Source organism: Uranotaenia lowii, chromosome 3, assembly GCF_029784155.1.
Source record: "Uranotaenia lowii strain MFRU-FL chromosome 3, ASM2978415v1, whole genome shotgun sequence".
Taxonomy (NCBI): Eukaryota; Metazoa; Arthropoda; class Insecta; order Diptera; family Culicidae; genus Uranotaenia; species Uranotaenia lowii.
The window spans coordinates 29879525-29895497 of NC_073693.1; the positions used below are offsets into that span (position 1 = coordinate 29879525).

The following is a 15973-nucleotide window of genomic DNA, read 5'->3' on the forward strand; positions in this document are numbered from 1 at the left end:
AAATCCTGTTACGTACCGACAACTTTCACAAACCACCAACCGGCGCAGCCAATTTTCAGCAGTTCTACGATGTCGCCCTCCTTCATGGAAACCTCCGAATTTCCCATCGCACAGTAGTCAGCAAGCGAGATAAACTTGTGGCCCTGGAAGAGAGTAAACAATTTTTATGAGAAAATGGTGGCTCCAGAGAGTGAAGGAAACCAAAAAAAAAACTCAGGAAAACGAGACCCAACAGAGCAACAAAAAGAGAGTAAACAATTTTTATGACAAAATGGTGGCTCCAGAGAGTGAAGGAAATCAAAAATATCCCAGAATAACGAGATCCGACCGAGCAACAAGAAAAAAAAATGTGTGGGTCATCATAAAGCCACGAATGGTACTGGAAGAAATCAACGAATGAATGAATCTTTAATCGATTGTAATCCTGCCCAAGGAATGCCGAGAAATCCTTCGACAATGGAGTAAATGAACGATCTTAACAAGATGATGCTTTCACAAAGGCAAAGGCAAAGCTCTCGTAACCAGCAGAGCTAATAGTCAACATCCGAAAGACTGACTTGATGATATTGGGAAGAATGACAGCTTGCTGTTATATTCCTTGAAAAAAAAAACTGACTTGATGAACTTTCTTTCGAATTCCATGGTTGCAGGAAAGCAGGTTAAAAAAAAATGAAATGTTTTTTTACATCTTGTTAGCCAAACAAAGCGTGATTGGACCCTGATCAGAATGGAATGAATTGGGATTTCTTTTTTTTTTCTTTTTTGATAGGAGTTTAACCCGTTAAGGTCATTCTTCCTCGAAATTGGGATTGCAGGTCAGATCTCTATGTATAAGAAATCCAAATCTTTCGAACATCAAGTCTGTGCTGTTGTACAATTGCGAAAGTTGGTGCACGCACATATGCGGTTACGACTCGAACTGCCAGTTTTATGAATAATTGCCTTCGACTGGATTCAAAAATATCGTAGAGATTGATGTGGCTTACGCTGTGAAAAGTTGGGAACGAGATCTGCAGCAGAGACACTTGACTGGCATCCAGATAGACATCGAATAAAAGTAAGCTAAGTTGACCGTGGCGGCGTAGCCTGCAGAACTAAGAACTGTCGAACAAAAATCTCGACTGGCAACAAGTTAAGGTTCTGACTCCAGATCGTAAACAGTGGAAGTGCTTTGATTCAGCCATATACGTCGAAGCAAGAGGCAACAATCTGTGATTGCGAGGATTTTTAGGTATGGCCGCTGTCGCAAAGATTCGTTATAGAGTTAGTCTTAATGGCTGAAGCCGACATCGAGTTTTAAAAAAGGCGATAGAATAAAGGAGTTCGTAACGAGCTGCGTTGCTAACGTGCGATGTGCCTGCTTGTGTCGAAGGATTTTTTCGCATCAGTTTCTTTTGGGAAAATGGCTTCTACTTGCGTTTCTTGATCGAGTCTCAAAGAACGTATATCGGTGATCTCGGAACGGCCTGCCTTTTTATTTTAATATGATGGAATAAAGTTATCATTTAATGATAACAAAAAGATGATGACATAGTTTCTCACATAATTTCGGTGCCGTAAAAAACTTTACCCAGTGTGACGGATTGGCTTAGTGATATCACCTTGTTACCGTGCTGGATATTTTCAAACTTTGAAGCGTAAACTAAATGACAAATCTGATAACCCGACCGATCGTTGAGAAAATCAGATAAACCCTACACCGATGATGTCGACCAGCTGGTCGAAGAATCTCACGGCTAGCGTAGCTGTCAATCTTGGCAACTAACCATTTCCGCCAAAACTTCATTCTTCTCGTGTAGTATGTACAACACGCACAAAATCACCCGAGTACAATTCTAAGTGTCCTTATAACGCGCACCTGGAAGCTCCTAAAGAAACACCTACGTTCAACGCGAAGCTTAACCGCGCTGAACGGCGCATGTAGGTAACATTTCATTAAACCGATATGATGTGCCAAAAATGTAAGATGACTTGTTTCTCTAGGGAACAAACTTCGCCAGAACCAACGCATGAGTGCATCCGGAGCCAGTCATAAACGTCCACTGCTTCTAGCAGGTGAATACTAGCGCATCAGAAAGAAGAGACAACAGGTACTAGGTCACGGAGAAGTACGAAGCATTTACTAAGCATGCCCACAACGTCGCTATATGCATGAAACGACGTGCGAATTTACGTAGCGCTAAACGGCGCATGCAGGTAACATATTACTAAACCTACATAGCATCTCAAATCACCATGATGTCCTATATCATTAGGGAACAAGGTTCACCAGAAGTTACGCATGACTATATCCGGAGTAAATCATAAAACGTCCGCTGTTCCTATCAGAAAGATAGGTTAGGAACTAAATCGCGGGATAACACCAGTTGCATGCCCGAACGTCATTTGAACAATAAGAATAAGAGAGGTAAGATCAAAATCATGTTGAATCCAACCGATAGTTATTCTTCAAACCTCTCACAGGCCACGTAATCCAAGCACAGAATCCAATTGGAATCTCATGAAGGCAAGCCCGTCAAACAGTTCATTGAAGAGGATTAAAAACAAGCCCTCCAAAGAGGTAACATACAATCATAACATAGATAAAGTCCCTTCACTAAACAACTTGCCTACAGGGCTTTTGTGTAGGTTCAAAGTACAGCTCAAACGGTAACACTCTCCGCAAGCCAGAGTCGGTCCTTTACGCACACGTCGTAAGAAACCACTGCTGCTCCAGTCGTGTACAGCTGTAAGCCATCGAGGGCGGGCAAGAGAGCCAATCAGTTTGGCGGCGCATCCAACGGGAGCGCACACCATTTTCGTCGTCGTGAATTTATCGCAAAACGAACGTCTTTCCGCGTCCGAAGAAGGATACCCGGTTCATGGTGCATGGGGCATGAACCGTGTGAGCCAATAGCTGGAATATACCTTGTAGTGTGCATGCTGGGAAACGAAGGCGAGAAGAAGCAAACAGTGCATGGATGTGATCTTGTGAACCTGAATTTGATAGGGTGCAAAAGTGGTTGTGAAGTGAATAACTGTGAGCGCAAGCGGTCATCAGCGAGCTTGAGAGAGGAAGGTAGAAGATCGCCGACACGCACACCAATACCACCCGTTGATGCAATTCCTACGTTTATTTTGATTCCCTCTTCTTTCCGGAGTAAAAAGAGGAAAGGAATCACCATCACCCGAACATCGAATTCTCATCGTGACGAAAACATCGTCAGGCAAGGTAAATTTAATAGTAGGCTTAAGATTTGATTCTTATCCAAATATTATTTGGAATCCCGTTGTTTCTGATTAAGAAACGATGGTTGCAATGAAGGTGCACTGTCACACGAATTAATGTGGTATGCTCGATAAATATTATTGTTGATATGCGTTTTCTGTTTGTAAGATATAAAGTATACAGGCCATAGTGCCATCTATATTAAAGAGAGTTAGTAACATTTGGACAAAGTAATCGTTTTGAATTTATTGGATATTTATGGGAATAAAATCATGATCATGACTTCAAATCACCACTTATTATTTGGAAGTTATTTGAAACGGCAATAAATCTTAATCGGTCAAAGTAGTCGGCAATAACCTACATATTATGGTATACCGACACTGTTGGTGTAAACATATTTTTCGGTCAATCAAAAAAAATATATAAATATTTTTATAATTCAGTTATCAACTGGGCTAAAATGCAAATCAAATATTCACCTTTTAAATCTTGTTTCCATATGCTGAAATATGATTTTTTTTTTGCATCACGCGGCTGTTAATTTCAAAATTTCATCCATCCAAACATGATTTTGTACACTTCCATCCAAACATGATTTTGTATGATTACAGCTAGTAGAATTTTTGTGGTATTTTTTACCTCTGAATGTATGCAGTCACCTTATGCTTTTTCTTTCAAGACATTTTTGACTGAACACATGTAAAATTCAATTCGAATAAAACTAAAAATTACTATACAATTGGTGCTTTATGCGTTATGACATGAAAAAAATATCAAAAACTAAGTTTTCGTTTTCATCAATCAAGTTTGTTGCAACTTACCCCTTTTTTCAGTAGGGTGGAAATCGCATGGTTTTGTAAATTTAAAAATAACTGAAGAAACCAAACATTTTTCTGAATACGTCAATTTGATGTGCCATCAACCTTAAAATTTTTGAGGTACAAGCGGTATGATTATTGTGGACATTAAGATTTTAGAAGCCATTGAAGTTGAAAAGTGTTGCATGATGCCCCAGTTGACAGTATGTCATTTGTCTGAAAATAACCACAACACAAAAAACTTTTCAAATACGTTTTTTTTTTTCTCAAAATAAGCATTAATTTTCAGAGTATACATAGGAGGACTCCCCAGAGGACAACTTCTACTGGAAGCCCTAGCAAGGTTGAACTTCGACCTGGAGAACGTGTGGGCAAAAGTACGCGGACAGGTAGAAGAGGTACGACAACAGGAGTACGCCTCTGTAAGACAACAAAATTCGACCGGAACGGCTTCGTCGAACTGTTAAATTGGGAGCGGAACTTGGAAAATCAGTCCGCGGCAAAGCTGACGAGGGTACTCGCACTGCGATGACGAGAGGGCCATGCGGAAAGACACTCGGCAACCCGTCTACTGGCGGACCACGGAAATCGCGGACCTGCGTACTAGTTGCCTACAGGCTAGGCGATATATGCAGAGAGCGAGGACCCAGTCAGCGAGAGCGGAGCTAAGAGTGCCCTACGCAATTGCGAGGTCTGCCCTCTGCAGGGCAATCAAGGCGAGCGAAATAGCACTTTTAAGGCAAGTCTGCAAGGACGCCAACGACAACCCCTGGGGCGACGCTTACAGGATTGTCATGGCCAAGACGCGGAGCTGGGGTGTGCCGCAGGAAACGTGTCCGAACAAACTGCACGAAATCGTCCACGAGCTGCTCCCACAGCATGAGGAAGTCACATGACCGAGGGTCCTATATGACTGCGATACGCGTGAGGAGAAGCAGATTCCGCTAGAGGAACTGCGGGACATTGCTCAATCCCTTCAGTTGAACAAAGCTCCGTGTCCGGATGGCATCTCTAACGTAGCAGTGAAACCCGCGCTCATGGAACATCCTGAAATGTTCCGGTCATCACTGCAACAGTATGTGGATGAGAGGGTTTTCCCAGACGCTATTGGTGCTCCTGCCAAAACCGGGTAAGCCACCAGGCGACCCATCAGCTTATTATCGCACGATATGTCTCCTGGATACTGCTAGAAAGGTGCTAGAGAAAGTGGTCCATATCAGGATACAGCTCTACATCCAAGGTGCGAACGGCCTATCAGATAAACAGTTTGGTTTTCGGAAAGGCCGCAGCACGGTGGAGGTTGAGGGAGGTGCAGACGAAGCCAGACTGAAGAAGAGTAGAGTAGACCGGTTTTGCGCAGTAGTCACCCTTGACGTGAAGAACGCCTTCAACAGCGTCAGTTTGGCATATATCTGTAGGATGGTGAAGTGTTACTTCCGTAATCGCCAACTACAGTGAGGGACTGGAAACGGTGAGTATCTCGGCAGGAGTTCCACAAGGATTGATACTTGGCCCGGTATTGTGGAACATCGTTTGCGACGAATTGCTGAGACTGCGTCTCTCCACGGGAGTGAGACTTGTGGGAGTGGCCGACGACGTGGTTCTTCTTATGCTAATCACCAACCTGATTTCAGCACGATTTCAGTGCGATCAAATATCTGGATCCTCGGTAGCTGCTGATGTTGTGGCGGGGGTCATGCCCATCTCGGTCTTGCTAGAGGAAGATTCGGCACACTGACGGGCGAAGAGGAAAGGGCCTCGAGCCAAGCCAGGCGGAGCCAAGACCTCGAGTCGTTAGAGGAGAGGTCATTGGTCTCTTGCAGTGGTCTCGAACAGAGGCGGAGCGCACGATATTCGTGGGAACCAAGCTAGTCTCGAGTTGCGAGTAAAAGCCGGACCTCGAGTCGTTAGAGGAGAGGTCCTTAGTCTTGAATCGTAACAAGAGGCAGGTTATATATGCTGGAGTTTGACTCGAACTAGAGTTGCCGATGAGCGCTTAAGCGCGGACTTGGTCTCCCATCTCGAGTATAGCCTTCGTTGCAGGTCCGGGTGGGAATTATGGCCAGAGGCCCCAAGTGGACTTTATGGCGTAGGGGTACTTAGTATCACGAGTCGTCCAATTGCACCCATGGACCCAGAGTAGTATACTGGGGGGAATCGGTCGCTCGCCGTGCCTTGGAATGCAATCCGTAAAAAGGATTTACCACCTGGGTGATCAACTAATAAAAAAAAGAGAAAGATATCTTCTGCTACGAGCACAGGAACATGCACGATGTGCGGAAACATGCCAGAGAGGCCTCGATGTCCTGCTGGTAGCACCAGTGGAACAGCTCGGAACGCGGCCGGTGGAACCATGGCTTGATCCTTAACGTCGGATTTTGGATGGATCGGAGACATGGAGAGGTGGTTTTCCACATGACGCAGTTCTTGATTGGTCACGGATACTTCATGCACTACCACTATCGGTGTGGACACGTGGCCTTGCCATTATGCCCTACCTGCGGTGATACAGTTGAGGCACCAGAGCACGTATTTTTCAACTGTCAGAGGTTCGAAGGAGTACGCACTAACATGCTTGCCGCCTGCGGACCAGACACGACAGCCGACAACATCGTGCGGAGGATGTGTGAGGATACCGATACCTAACGCGTTGTCAGCGATGGGTTCACCAGGAATCAGCACCCGTCTGCGACCGATGTAGGGTGACTCCTTCGTCGGAGAGCATCTGAGTAGTGAGCGCAGCTTTTCTCTATGTGATAATTTTTCCCTTCTAGCGTTGGAACACGAGATTGCATCAGCGATTACCAGCTTGTCACCTTATGTTACTTATTGTCTTTAGAAAGAATGACGTACACAGTTGACTACCTCGAGGCACTGTTTAGGGCATAGCGAAAAAAGATCCAAAAACATGGGTTTTTTTTTTTATTTTACATGGTTTTCCTCCTCATGACATAACCTGATTAACAACATTCCTCCAATTCACTCGGTCAATGGCAGCCGTTTTCCAATATCTCGGGCATCTCACATTCACCAGACCACGTTCCACTTATGGTCTAACCACCTCGCTCGTTGCGCCCCTGCTCGTCTCGTTCCTACCGGATGCGCAGCGGAAACCTGTTTTGCAGGACAATCTTCCTAGAATCTCGCAACATATCCTGCTTAGCGTATATGCCCAGCCTTCGTTACCTTCTGGATACTGGGTTTGCCGAAGAGTCATGCGAGCTCGTGGTTCATCCTTCGCCTCCACACTCCATTCTCCTGTACGCCGCCAAAGATGGTTCTTAACACTCGTCGCTCGAATACTCCGAGTGTGCTCAGGTCCTCCTCGAGCAATATCCATGTCTCATGCCCATAGAGAACAACCACCAGCTCGACCACAGTTGCTTGTGGAATCCACAGTAGGCAAGACTTCCGCTAATCATTCGCAGCCGGATCTTACGGCTGCTATAATTGTCTGAAGTCACCAGTGAGCCGAGATAGGCAAAGTCTACGACTATATTTCTCCAGCTCTTACTCTTACTTAATGATCCCGCGTCGGTTCTCCGGCGCATAGGGCCGTGTTAAAGGCCTCCACTGTCGACGGTCCGGAACCAGCGTGTTCACTTGGTCCCAGTCAAGATGCTCGTCGACAGTTCGGATTTCGGCGGCTAGGCTTCGCATCTACGAGTTTCTGGGTCTGCTTCTTCTTCGATGTCCCTCTGGATTCCTTTCAAGCGCCTCTCTACAAATCTTGTGCTCATCTTTTCGCAGCGTGTGCTCAATCCATCTCCATTTTCCCAAATTTCGATTCCTAGCGCCCTTTAATGAAACCGGCGATGTAGTTCCTCATCCGAGATCCAGCTGCCAGGCCACCAAGCGCGGATTATATTCCGCAGGCAGCGACTCACAAATACTTACAGTTTTCGCGTCGTCACCGCATATATGCACCAAGCTTCACACTCGTACAACAATACGGATTTGACATTTGGATTGAAGATTCGGATTTTCGTTCGTAGAGAGATCGCCAGATGTTCCGGAGACTAGCAAACGCATATCATGGAATAAGAAAAATAAATTTGTAACGGCAACCCAGAATGGGTCAAATCGACAGGACGTCAAAAATCGCAGAAAAAATAGAGGGGGACTACGAAACTTGGCCAAGGACAGAACAAGTCTGATGATTGAAAAGGAATTAAGGCAAAAATTACTGATCAATTTAATGTATCACTGTTTTACATATGCCAGAATTCCAACAATGTGTTGCTTAGACTGCCCCAAATTTGTATGGGAAATTCAAAACCTGTGAAATGTTACGAGCGGCAGGTTAAAATTGATCCTAATCCTAGTACAAGATCTCATGCCAAATTTGGGCCAGATCGGATCACGGAAAGGGGTCGCTCAACGAGCCTGAAGTTTGTATGGGATTTTGAGACATTTTGTTTGGGAGAAACGTGGAAACACATTGTTCATCAATAGCTTTTGTTCCCTTCGTCCGATTTCTTTTGAATGCGGTTTTTCTTAAGCGGGCCATAGACTACACAAATTGGCCTGTACAAATTCGATGTTTCCACGACGATTGTTTGATCTATGCTCGCCCATACACTATACAAACATATTTCACGCGAACACAAATGATTGCTGGCGAAAACAGCAACAGCAACAAAAAAAACCATCTCCACCCCGGCTGGGAGAATGTTTTGTACAAAATATTTCGATCCCGACCGATTTTACTCCAACCGTTTGGGCGCTCATTCAAGCAGTGCCATACACTATGCAAATCGTGCTCACAGCGACAAAATTTCATCGAATTTCATCGCATTTGTACAAATGTTGTGTAGTCTATGGCCCGCTTTAAAGCCCAAATTATGACAAATGTTTCATCCGAAGACTGCATTTCGATTAGATTTAAGATAAGAAAAAGCTATTAGGCTTCAGAAATGGGCAAAATTTTGAACATTGGCACATTGACGCCTCATTAACAGTGATGAATACCACCGTACAAAAGTTAGCTAATTTTTGAAGCCTCATAACTTTTTTGTCTTAACTCTTATTGAAATGCAGTCTGGTTTTTCAAGTTTCTCCCGAACAAAATGTCTCAAAATCCCATACAAACTTCAAGCTGGCCCAAATTTGGCAAGAGATCTTGTACTATGCCTAGGATCAATTATAGCCTGCAGCGCATAACTTTTCCAAAAGTCGGGTCATTTGGGGCACTCTAGTGTTGCTTGATAAGTTAGTCCAACTATGTCTAAAACCTACCAAACTGTTCCGAAAACTATAAATGAAACTATAAACTCACCGGCAACACTCCATCCCCATCGCCGTGGGTAAACTCGTCCTCACTGTTGGAATAATCGGAGCTCCAGGCATTGGTTTCCTGATTGTCGTGTTCCGAGGACGAAGAAGAAATACCGGTCGCACTCAGCATACTGTCCCCAGCTCCGATTTGCTGATGCTGCGGCTGCTGATGATGTTGCTGCGAGAGCGAATGATCCAGCGAAAGCTGATGGTGTATGGCCATGCTGCCCACGTGATGTTGTAGGCTGTTGGTCGACAGAGGTCCCACAACCTGAGGCTGTTGATCGCAGCTGAACGTCCGGTTTGGCGTTCCATGTAACGAAGGTGGGACCTCCCAGGAGCCCGTATGTCTCAGGGGTCTGTTAAGGAGAAGGCAGTTTGGCTAATGTTTAGATTGATTAATTGGATAGTGTACTTACTTATGGTTCAGTCCGTATTGTTTGATCTTTTCGCCCTTAAGCTCCTCCAGCTGGTTCAGTAGCACCCGTTTGATCTCGGCGACCCATTTGTTCTTGATTTCAACCGTGCTAGCCTGAATGGTGTGCACTTCCTGGCGACCCTGGAGCCACACCTCGAATCTTCGCGGGTCACCCCGGACCGATTCCGTTAGACCGATTTGAGACATCTGAAAAGGGGAATTCAAGAAGAACAATAGTATTGTGCCTAAGCCGGGAAGCCCGGGCTCACCTGTAGCCAGTGTTTGAACTGGTAGGTACTCTTGTTGTGTCCCGTCTTGGATCCCTGCTTGCAGAAGAGCATTGCCTTTTGGTACAGGAAGATGTGCCGATGTTGGGTTTTCAACCGTAATCGGAGATCTTTTTTACTTTCCGTCCACACTTGGAACGAGTCCTGTAGCAGCAGCTCACCCTGCTGCGAGAGATCGGCCTTCCGAGTTTGGCGAGCGTGGAAATAAAGGATATCCAGGGTTACTTACCAGCCCCGCCTACGATTGAGTTCATGATCTATGGCCGGTCAAATGGACTAAATCGGCAGAGAGTCGAACCAACCAAATCCAGGAGTTCTTTTAGACTCTGGAAATCTAAATTTAACGAACTCATACGTCAAAAGTCAGATTTCAGATTTAAAATTCATCGAAAAATTATATAAAAGATCCACTCTCGCCAAAGTCCATTGATGACCAACCGACAATCTGAACAACCCTAAGACAGATCAATAATGAGAAATGATGCTAAATGGTATGCAAATACGTATGTAAGCAAGTTTCTACTGGAAGTGTGGGCAATGAAAACTCGTTGACGCGTTGGTCCGAATCCTCCCGTTCCGCAGCTCGGCGAACGACCTTTAGTTATTTCAGCCAGCAGTTCAGCAACGGTGCTCGTTATGTGAAGAAAAAAGCTTTCAACGGTCAAGCGAAAGCATGAATCATGCACATTTATTTATGCACGCAGCGCTGCGGTACTAAGTATAAGTAAATGAATCCTCTAAGTAAGTGCCCAGATGCACTTACTACGTATGTAAAGCCCAAACATTTATGATGCGTGCCTCGGAGGAAATTTTTTCACCTCATAAACTCACACACTCGATCAGGAGGGGGTTGATCTACTTACGGGGAAACCGGTAATTGCAATCTGATGCATCGAATCGTTGACGCACTTGAGCACCACCAGCATGCAGTCCAGGGCCTTCTGCAGCTCCCGGGAACACGTTCCGGTATCGCTAAATCTGGAAATGATATTTGCCCGGGAATGGAAAGTGGCCAGAGATTCGATTGATTTTGAATTTAACGGATAATGTGTGTGGTAAGCAGTGATGGGAAAAGTAATCATAAAAAGTAGAAAGAAAACGTTTGGAAATATTAGCGGTCTGGTTCTTGTTCCGTGGAAACTACATTGCATGCGGATGCAAAATCCATCCGAAGGTTCATCCTCCGGAACGTGATTTAACGTTACGAATTCGAGGAGATGCCTGTTCACAACGGGAACAGCAAAAAAAAAGGTTTTTTCTTCGATCTGCTTTCGATTAACAGTTGATGAAACATTACATGTTTTAAAAAATGTTTGGATAACGATATTATTTTTAACATGCAACAATCGGGCTTACCCAAGTCATAATTAAGTTGCGTCGCTTCTAAATTTCAAAAATAGTCATTTTTCACTTGTATTGTTACAACACTCGAAAAATTTCATATCGAAACTTCACGTTAAATAGTGTTCATTTTCCAACTTGAACGAATGGTTTTACAGTCCTTCTGGAGAATATGCCTTATTTTGATCTTCAAGTTATGAAACAGGAAACCTCCTCGAAAATAGCAACTATCACTGGACGGGATCGATGAACCCCCAAATAGAATTGTTAATAAGTTTCGGCAGAGAACAAGCGGAACAAAATCTCGGGGTGCAAGTACTTTAGCAAATCTTTTAGTAGTAGCTGATATTTGGTGATCCTCTGGACCGGTTTGAGCAGGTACGCGGCGAGTGGCAGTTTGTGGCCGAGCTTCATCTGGCACTCCTGCAGAAACAGGTGGGTGTCGACCAGCGTTTCCCGGAGCTGTTCCGAGCGGGGAATGTTCTGGCAGTAGTACGAGTACAGCCGGAAGAAGGTGTCCCTCTGAAAAATAGAAGAAGAAAAAATTTAATAAAATCTGGAGAAAATGCAGTAGCAATAATGTCCGTAGAAAACTTTTAGAAAAAATTCAAGTCAAACGGCACCCTACACTCAACATTAAACAGAAGAAAAATTTCAAAGCTTCTGGAAAATTTCATCACAAATTCAACAGTATCGCAACCGTTACAGGATCAAGAACAGAATCACCATAAGGTCCAGAGTCAAAAAATGACAAGATTGACAAAAATGACAAAATGATAAAAATAACAAAAATGACAAAAATGACAAAAATGACAAAAATGACAAAAATGACAAAAATGACAAAAATGACAAAAATGACAAAAATGACAAAAATGACAAAAATGACAAAAATGACAAAAATGACAAAAATGACAAAAATGACAAAAATGACAAAAATGACAAAAATGACAAAAATGACAAAAATGACAAAAATGACAAAAATGACAAAAATGACAAGAATGACAAGAATGACAAAAATGACAAGAATGACAAAAATGAATGAAATATATTTTTAGGTTTTTGGAGGACCCATTTTGATGGGGGTCGTCCATATAAAATAAATATTGTTTTTGCGATATTGACGTTATTATACATTGGGTTGAGATGAAAATTTGCGCATGGATGTTTTGAGGGATGGACATTTGATTTCAGGTAGCCGATTTTGTGTAAAAGGCCGGCAAAAGGGGTCGTGCAATATCACACTTAAGAAAGATAGCTCATTTTTGAAGCTTAATAACTTTTTTATCTTTACTCGAATCGAAATGCAGCCTTGAGATGAAATATTTTTCATAGTTAATGCTTTAAGACAAACCGTATTCAAGAGAAATCGGCCAAAGGAGATCAAAGTTATTCATGGAAAACTAGATTTTCATGTTCCCCCCGAACAAAATGTTTCAAAATCCCATACAAAGTCCAGGCTCCTAGAGCGATCCCTTCCCGTAATCCGATCTGGCCCAAATTTGGCATAAGATCTTGTAATAGGCCTAGGATCAATTTCAGCGCATAACTTGGATTTCGAGATTAAAAATTCTTTATCAAATTTTGATGATTGATGAAGGTAATTCAGAAGTAACAATCTTGCCTCCAAACTGATGCCAAAACCTCGAAAACGAATCCCAGGTGCAGAATTCTTATAGTTTTTTCTCTCACTTTTTGATAGAAAATCATCTCTGAATATAAAATGTTAAATCCGATCAAACTAATTTTTGAGGTTCTGGGTCCGTACTGTCAAAATAAAAATTGAGTATCTTTTTTCATGTTTCGGATTCTGTTCAGTCCGGTTCGAATCATCATTATAAAATTTGTTTTGAATTGGTCGTTCAAATTTGGTTTTACACTTCATTCCTAATTTTATTCAAGGTTTTCGAAAATTATTGCATTTTCAATATTCCGATAATGATTTTCTGGATGTGAAAAAAACAGTAAGAAACCACCGCGTGTTTTTGTTCCATATTATGATTCGAGGTTTTTTAACTTCATTCTTATGCAGAATTCAAACATAACAAAGCTTCAAAGCTTGAATGCTTCCAGCTGATACACTCAGTATCAGCTTCCCAATTCATATTTTAATTTAGATGCCCAAGTCGGATTAAATATAAATAATTGAATACATGAATTCAGATTTAAATCTAAGATTCATGACTGAGGGCTCTGAAACAAATTTCTATTCTTGCTCTTGGCTTATCTTTAACACCGATATTCGACATTCTTTATTCTATTGTGTTAAATTCTGTAGAACATTATTCAATAATTAAATTCATAACATTTTAGTAATGCTTCTCAATGTAACACATTCGCGCAAAAGATAAAACGAGATATTTCGAATTTACTCCGCATGTGTGAAAATTATCAAAAAGGTTGCGAAATTTAAATCACAAACATGAAGTAGAATTTGAGTTTAGTTTAATTACTGGTAATAAAACATGTGATCTTGCCGTAAAAATATTGCAGCAGATTCTATTTTTTTTTGTGTATTGATTAAAATGAGGTTTAAATATTGAAGTTTATAATCTGAAATCTTAAATTTTGATCAATCTACATAATAAAATTAGATATACAAAAATAATCATTGCTGTTGAGAGGACCCCTCGTCCGAACCAATTTGATCAACTGGTAGCTCATCAAGTGACGGCTGTCACCCAGACGGATGCTGCCCAGATGAAAGTAAATTTTCTATTTTATTACCAAAGGATTCCTTATACAAATCTAGCTTAAAATTTTAAAGATTTTTTGAAATATTTTCAAAAGTTCTTCTAAAGTTAAATAGGAAAAACTATTGATGTAAAAGAACTTAATAATGAATAGTCAAATAGTATAAAAAATGTTTTTAGTATCATTTATTCGCGCAATTATTGAGCAAAAACATCTTTAAAAACAAAATTCACTAAACCCTCTCCCCCCATGACGCGGTTCTTCCTATGGTCCTGGACGTTATTATGCATCGGATTGGGATTAAAAATTCCACATCAGGGTTTTAAGAGACGGGCAATTATATGGTTGTAGAAATCAGCACACGAGGGTTGTTTGAGGTTAGACGAATCGATCCTTATGTGGAATTATGAGTTAAAAAGTAATACATAGGTACTGTTTATTCGATGTAAAAACATTTGATTTTGTTTAAAAAACATCATCTTATTTTATAACATTTTCAAAATTGCTTGCGAAACGAAGTTCGTATGGGACCACCTAGTCTTATATAATAAAGAAGTTATGGAGTAAAGAGAAAAAATGGCCCAAAATACCCCACTCTCCCCTATAGCTATTTTAGCTTGTAGCTACTCATATCCACCTTAAATCATTAAGTCCGAAATGCTTTAATTAGTCTTCAACAATACCACTATTTTCTCATTGTATTAATAAAAATATCATACTATATTGTGCAGGGCCGTAGGAAGAACCGGCTCATGGGGGGGGTTTTGATGACAATTTTTTTCCTATAACATTTTTGCTTGAACAATGCATACACAAGTGAAAAATGTATGTATATTAGACCACTGCAAAGAAATGACTTTTTGCTCCCTTATTTTTTTTCGATGCCGTTTGGGTCACCAAGCATCAGTGTAAATTTGAAATGATTTGGTTGATTTCTGAGTGAGCGCAACGCGTTTCAATTTTGTATGGAAATTTGTATGGAAGAAGAAAATTTTCCACATTGAATCATCCAGAAAATTCAAATTAGCTTGAAATGAAGTAGGTCTTTGATTTTTGGTTTTGACTATTCTTAAGCTTCATTTTTTGCTAAAATGACAAGCAGCTAAGAATTTCATGAAAAAAGTTATACCCATTTCAAAATAAAAAATCTGAATCCATTGAAAAGTATTTAAAAATTGCAGACTTTGCTTGCTAGAGCTTTTAATAATTTCATGAAATGTTTTTGCAAATGTTATACAAATCAATAAATTTCCTGGCTATGCAAAGCAGTTTTTTGAGATTTTTTATTCTCATCTTACGGTTTCACTACTTTCAAATAAGCAGTCAAAAACGCAAAAATAAAAAAAAAATTTGAAAACAAAAATTTTGTATAACATCGAATATCTTTCCTAGTATAAAAGTTAGGTTTATGGTTTGTTCACATGAATTGAACTGTATGAATCAAAGAATATTTTTCATCCAAAGTCATATTTTTTTGAACTTTCAGTACAGCTCTGGCGATTTTTAAATGAAAAATTTTGATTTCCCGTACAAATTACCATACAAAATTGAAACTCGTTGCCCTAATTCAGGACTGGATGGATCGCTTCCAAAAGTTTTATTCCTATTTCTGTCAGGAAAAACAACCAAAAACAGTTATGGGAGGTGTAAATATTCAAGAATTTGAAATTTTCATACAAAGCTTGCAGCGGTCTAATGTAAATGTTTGTAAATATTATTGAATTTAAAATTATTTTGCATCAAAAGTTATTTATTTTTGAAAAAAAGTCCTAGGCGATGCCATTTTTTCATGCAGCTTTAAAAATATAGGGACTTGTAATAAAGCTCAGTTGGTAAATCCTTCTGAACTGATGTCCGTGAGGTTGTGCTCAAGAGTAAACATCGAACACAGTTGATTCGGATAAATTTTTCAATAACTAGTGTGCCAAAT

The 15973-nt window shown here is 41.3% G+C and overlaps 1 protein-coding gene across 7 annotated transcripts in view; it reads right to left on the bottom strand.

Annotated features, from left to right (window-relative positions):
- The window catches only part of LOC129751686 (guanine nucleotide exchange factor DBS), a 361927-nt gene that overhangs the window by 2601 nt on the left and 343353 nt on the right, over positions 1 to 15973 (bottom strand). For all 7 annotated transcript variants that reach the window (XM_055747343.1, XM_055747344.1, XM_055747345.1 and 4 more), the window contains 6 exons: positions 11672 to 11874; positions 10875 to 10989; positions 9994 to 10191; positions 9726 to 9931; positions 9308 to 9665; positions 17 to 143 (listed from right to left, as the gene is read on the bottom strand). In XM_055747343.1, the coding sequence (XP_055603318.1) occupies positions 17 to 143; positions 9308 to 9665; positions 9726 to 9931; positions 9994 to 10191; positions 10875 to 10989; positions 11672 to 11874 (1207 nt within the window). The remainder of the gene's footprint in view (positions 1 to 16; positions 144 to 9307; positions 9666 to 9725; positions 9932 to 9993; positions 10192 to 10874; positions 10990 to 11671; positions 11875 to 15973) is intronic.